Source organism: Nuphar pumila, chromosome 9 (assembly GCF_984573655.1).
Source record: "Nuphar pumila chromosome 9, dmNupPumi1.hap1.1, whole genome shotgun sequence".
Taxonomy (NCBI): domain Eukaryota; kingdom Viridiplantae; phylum Streptophyta; class Magnoliopsida; order Nymphaeales; family Nymphaeaceae; genus Nuphar; species Nuphar pumila.
In genome coordinates, this window is record NC_143257.1 from 79,850,628 (window position 1) to 79,856,260 (window position 5,633).

The 5,633-nt window shown below is 41.4% G+C and overlaps 1 protein-coding gene across 1 annotated transcript; it reads left to right on the forward strand.

Annotated features, from left to right (window-relative positions):
• Positions 1–1,295, forward strand: LOC149828651 (uncharacterized). Its single transcript, XM_090016966.1, has 2 exons — positions 1–249; positions 1,074–1,295. The coding sequence occupies exons 1-2, from the start codon at positions 28–30 to the stop codon at positions 1,158–1,160; spliced, it is 309 nt and encodes a 102-aa protein (XP_089873092.1). The 5' UTR covers positions 1–27; the 3' UTR covers positions 1,161–1,295.
• The last annotated feature ends 4,338 nt before the right edge of the window (positions 1,296–5,633 follow it).

Below are 5,633 nucleotides of genomic sequence, written 5' to 3' on the forward strand. Positions count from 1 at the left end.
GGTCGCGTGTTCGGGTTTGGGAGTAATATGAACACTTCACCAGTTATTGGTTCTTCCAGTTACGGCTCACCAACTTCTTGCGCCGACATAAGCTCCAAGCAGCCGACTATTCTTTCCGGTGATGATGTACGCGAGATCATTAATGAATCACTGAATAACTACTTCCAATACACCGTCGCCCCCTTTCTCCGAAATGAGATCAAGGCCGCTGTTCAGGATAGGGGATCTTCGATTCCAGGTCCCTCTCAGGTATAATCACATATATAGTTTTTTTGACTGTCTTAAAGCACATCTGAGCATGGTAGAATCACATATAGAGTTTTTCTAGATGCCTTAGAACACATATGAACATGCTATAATCACATATTCAATTTTTTTACTGCCTTAGCACACATATGAGCATGATAGAATCACATATATATATATATTTAACTTTTTGTCTGTCTTAGAGCACATATGAGCATGATAGAATCACATATAAAGTTTTTTTGATTGCATTAGAATACATAAGCATGCTATAATCACATATTCAGTTTTTTTACTGCCTAAGAACACATATGAGCATATTATAATCACATATTCTGTTTTTTGACTGCCTTAGCACACATATGAACATGCTATAATAACATATAGAGTTTTTTAACTGCCTTAGAACACATATGAACATGTTATATATCATTTATGATAGAATCACATATAAAATTTTTGGCTTTGCCTGCCTTAGAGCACATATGAGCATGCTATATTCACATATTCAAATTTTTTACTGCCTTAGCACACATACGAGCATGATCGAATCACATATATAGTTTTTTGCCTGCCTTAAAGCACATCTGAGCATGGTATAATCACATATAGAGTTTTTTTATATGCCTTAGAACACATATGAACATGCTATAATCACATATTCAATTTTTTGACTGCCTTAGCACACATATGAGCATGATAGAATCACATATAGAGTTTTTTTATTGCCTTAGATCACACATGAGCACATGATAGAATCACATATAGTGTGTAATTTATTTCATTATATTTTGTTTATCAATACTGACTGTTCTTTTCTTGTGTAGGCTGCTAGCGATAATCAGGGTAGTGGAGCTGAAGGGACATATAAAGACAATGAACAAGAAGATGCACAAAATCTTGGCGATGATTAGAGGACTGTGTTGAAGAAGTTCTATTTTTTTTATTTTTCCTAATTGTAATTGTTGAATTGTAAATAATTAAACTTCTTAGTTTTAAGGTGGAACGATTAATTATTATAGATACTTGTTATATGAATTTTTTTGTGTGGTTTGTTTTTTATTTACAGGAAATATAAATTGTACAGGAAATATAAATTCTACAGTTCTCGGTAATTAATTTTTAAATAAAATTTTTTTTATTTTTTTTCGTTTTTGCAACGGATTAGCGACGGATGATTCCGTCGCTATTCATATTAATCTAGCGACGGCTTAGCGACGGAATTAAATCCGTCGCCACGCCGTGGTCGCCGTTTAGTACCGGCGGATTGGCGACGGAATATAGCGCTCGTTATTCCATCGCAATTAGCGACGGACTTGGCGACGGAATTATTCCGTCGCCAGTTAGCGTCGAAATATTCGCGACGTAAGCATACTGTCGCCGCGTTGTCGCTAATCCGTCGCTAACATGATAAGCGACGGATTAACGACGGAATGTGGTCGTCGCTAAGCTACTGCTTTGTTGTAGTGCTTGTGTACGGTCATCTGGATCAATATGTATCCTTGCTCTCTAAAGTAATGTTGGATTTGTTAAATTAAATGTTTAAGTGCTTATGCCCAAAATTTATGGCTATAGACCCCATGATTAAGAAATTAAGTTTGCGTAATTAGAACGTTAAAAGTTACTTAATAAAATAAACCATCGAGGAATTGTTCCCAAGAAGAGAGTCCTGTGAGGTTTTACATATTCAAGATCAGATCATCTAGCCAGAGTGAGCCTGTGAGGGTATACAACTCTATGCGAGTGTATATGTTCCAAAACCAGTAGCTTGGTTAGTATGATTCTGTGAGGGTGTACTGATCCAATATCAGGAAAGTCTGACGAGGGTGAACCTGTGAGGAGGTACGTTTCCAATACCAGGTAGTCTGACAGGGGACTTATTCCAATATGGTTAATCTCTAGAAGAATGATCTGTGTGTATGAAATAGTTACACAAGATGGTTATGTTGATAGCCGGTTGGAAGAACATTGATTCAATAAAACTATCGTGGTTGTAGCATAATTTAAACTCAGATATGAGAAGCATACCTCATCGATCATGAATTATGATATGAGGTTATGATTGGAATAAATACCAGATTGAACTAAGTGAATAAAATTATGAATCTAACATTTGGGAGAAATATCCCGAGTTACGCACTTAGTACTCTTAACTGAATTTCGCGGACGAAATTCCTTTAAGGGGGTAATGATGTAAGACCCGCAATTTTTCAGATAACTCTGAATAAATTCCTGAGGCATTTTTCCAGTGAAAAATAGCGTTTTTACCGTAAAGCGAATCAAACTGATTCATGCGATCTAAATATACTTAGGATATTCGTATCTTCACGAATATATGCTCAAACGCTCTGGAGATCATAACTTCCTTCCCGCTCAAAATCAAGAGATTCCTGCGAGCCAACTTTCTTAGTTGCATCAATACGAAGATAATGGCCTACTCAGAATTTTTCAGAAAAAAATGCCGAAAACTCAACTTTTTTGTGGGACCCACAAAAATGTTGGTGGGACCCACAGAAATATTCTTCAGAAAATATCCGGTGGGACCCACGAAAATATCTCATGGAAATATCTCAGATGGATAAGATCAAATAGTCAGATAGATAAGATCAAACAGTCAGATGGATAAGATCAAAGGGAATTTCTGAAAAAGCTATGGACTAAAATGGAAATTCTGAAACTTGGGGCTCAAGTTTCAGAATCTATAAATAGAGGAGCCCCCCTCCTTTGAAAAATCGTCTAGCCCTCTCTCTCTCCTCCTTTTTCAAACCTCCCCTACCTAGCCTAGCCCACCTGAGCCCACCTGACCTGGTCTGAGCCTGCCTGACTTAGCCTCAGCCTGCCTGACCTGGTCCTAACCCACCTGACCTAGGTCTAAACCCACCTGACCTAGCTCAAACCCAGTTGATTTGACTTGAACCTAGTTGGGTTTGAAGTCAAAGTCAAAGTCCTTTTTGGTCCAGCTTTTGGTTTGGATTTCTGAACCCAGACTTAGCCTACTTGGGTTGAGTTCGAACCTGCTGAACCCAGTTGACTTGGACCGAACCCTGTTTGGTTCAAACCACTTAGGTTGAGTAGCTTGACCTACTCTACCTCTTTCTCAACTAAGTGAGCGTCATCTGACTTAGTCTGACCTCTCAAAGGAAGGCTCAAAGCCAATGAAGTAACCCGGAGCCGTTTCTTCCACGATTTAAAGTAAGTTCGCTTCATTAAACCATCTCTCTCAAGTATTTGATTGTTTGTATATAGCATATACTTTCTGAAGTAGTATCTTGCTTTAGTTCTTGGTTGAGCCCTCTAGGACACTTCGGTGTTCACGCGCTCGCCTCGTAACTATCGTCGGATATATATGTTCGAATGCGCAGTATATGCGTTCTTCAAAATAGTATCTCACCCTAGTTCTCGGTTGAGCCCTCTAGGACACTTCGGTGTTCACTCGCTCGCCTCGTAACTATCGTTGGATACAGATCTAGGTGTATATCTGTTGATCCTGCCGACGCGTCCTATATCGCACAGGCTATGTAATTTACCTTTGTCGTCACGTCGTATGATGCCAAGGCTCCCTGCTTGCTGTACTTCCGATTAAAGCACTTCCGATTATGCATTTACTTACGCCGTTGCGTCGAACGATGCCAAGGCTCCTGCTTTCTGCACTGTATTTACTTACGCTGTCGCGTCGAACGATGCCAAGGCTCCTGTTTTGTTATATATATAGAATATTTCATTCAGTTACACACCCTGAACAATAGTATATGCATTTCCTTTACGCCGCCGCTGTATAAAGCACAGGCTTCTGCTTATATTACATATATGGCGCGTAAGTGAGCATTCAAATGGAGATCAAATCGCCAATGCGATTCCCTTACCGCTCCTCGTGCAAGATTCTTCTTGACGAATGAAGCCTCTATTGGAAAGGCTTCGCCTTTTGGCAAAATGCTCTTTACGTAAAGACTAAATCAATTACGTATGGCCTGGCTATGGCCCAAGGTTTCTGCAACCTTGATGGATGCAAAGTACGTACAACGGTGCGCATCCATTTCCCGAGTTAAGCGTAGCGATTTCCCACCAAAGAGGGGAGATGCCGCTGAAATGGATAAAAGAAAACGCACGCTTTCTCCGTTAAAGAGAGGAAGTGCTGCTGAAATTCCTGAAGGAGCTAGGAATGGCTCAGAAAGAACGTAGCAGAAGTGCTACCCAGTTATGGAACGCCTTCTACGATGTAGAAAGGTTCGTCACACCACTGCCGGTAGAGCAGAAAAGGTGTTGACAGAATGGTTGGCAGAAGAGCTGCCAGAACCAGTTAAGTGGCACAATGATATCCTTTATTAGAACGATGTCACAATGACTCGTCTCCCTGGCACCTGCAAGGGCACCATACTTGTAAGAGCCGTTGCGCCAAAGTAGTGGTAGCACCTTGACGAGGTCCTGAGCTCGTTGCGTAAAAATACGCCGAGTAGCCGATCCGTAGAGATCGAGTCACATGCATGCTCATTGAGAATTATCAGACAACCAGACTCGTAAGGGCCGCTGAGCCGGAGTGTGTTGTTTCCACCGAAAGAGGTGAAGTGCTCGTCAAGGCCGAAGTGCCGAGAGCAGAGTTAAGCATGCATATGAATAAAACCTTTGTTCCACGGTGAAAACCGTGTGGTTGATTGGGGTCGGGTACATACTTCTCAAAGGCTGCCCTATAGGCATGCAATGTTCGTCAAGTAATTGTAAGACCGGCAGGCCCCTTTCAGAATTTCTCACCGAGGAAGACGGTGATGGCGCAGCCTTGAGTGACATATATTTCACCCAAACCTGATAGAGTTCATTGATGGCCTTCGTCACTCAGAGGTATGAAGGTCGTGGTTATCCTTAAATATCTAAGGGTTGAACCCAACTACTGCAGTAGCAGAATGCATTCGGATACCTAGTAAGGATCTCTTCCGGTATGTTGTACCGTCCTACTAGGGGGATGGGGTCAACAGGCCTCTGGGGTATCTAAAATACATAGAATAATCAACCCCCAGATCGTCGCGTTGTCGCCCAGATATGAGTCCCAAAGCCCAGGGGGAGGTGCAATTATCGAAACAAAGCATTAGCTTAGGTACAGCGCTACTTTGAATGTATGAGTGAATGACGTTGTTGAGTCAGTCCTGCATAACCTTTGTGAAGGTGTCATGGTCGGTATACTACTGTACCGATTGGGAAAGAACTACATTGATATCCGTACGACTAAGTGAAGCTCAGAGAGCTGTCCTTAGATTCGTAGGATACGGATGTGCCAAGCATAAAGGCTTGAGCTAGACATCCATTCGTGACTCTGAGGAAGTCAAGGCTAAGTCGTAGAGACTTAAGCGGTTATTCTAACTCACAGCCCTGAAGAGGCTTATGCGAAGTCATGAAGA

What these genes read in the sequence shown, in the direction of transcription:
- LOC149828651 (XM_090016966.1), top strand. Translation starts at nt 28, where the DNA reads ATGAACACTTCACCAGTTATTGGTTCTTCCAGTTACGGCTCACCAACT. An exon ending in CGATTCCAGGTCCCTCTCAG is followed by an intron (nt 250 to 1,073) that starts GTATAATCACAT and finishes TTTCTTGTGTAG; the next exon opens with GCTGCTAGCGATAATCAGGG.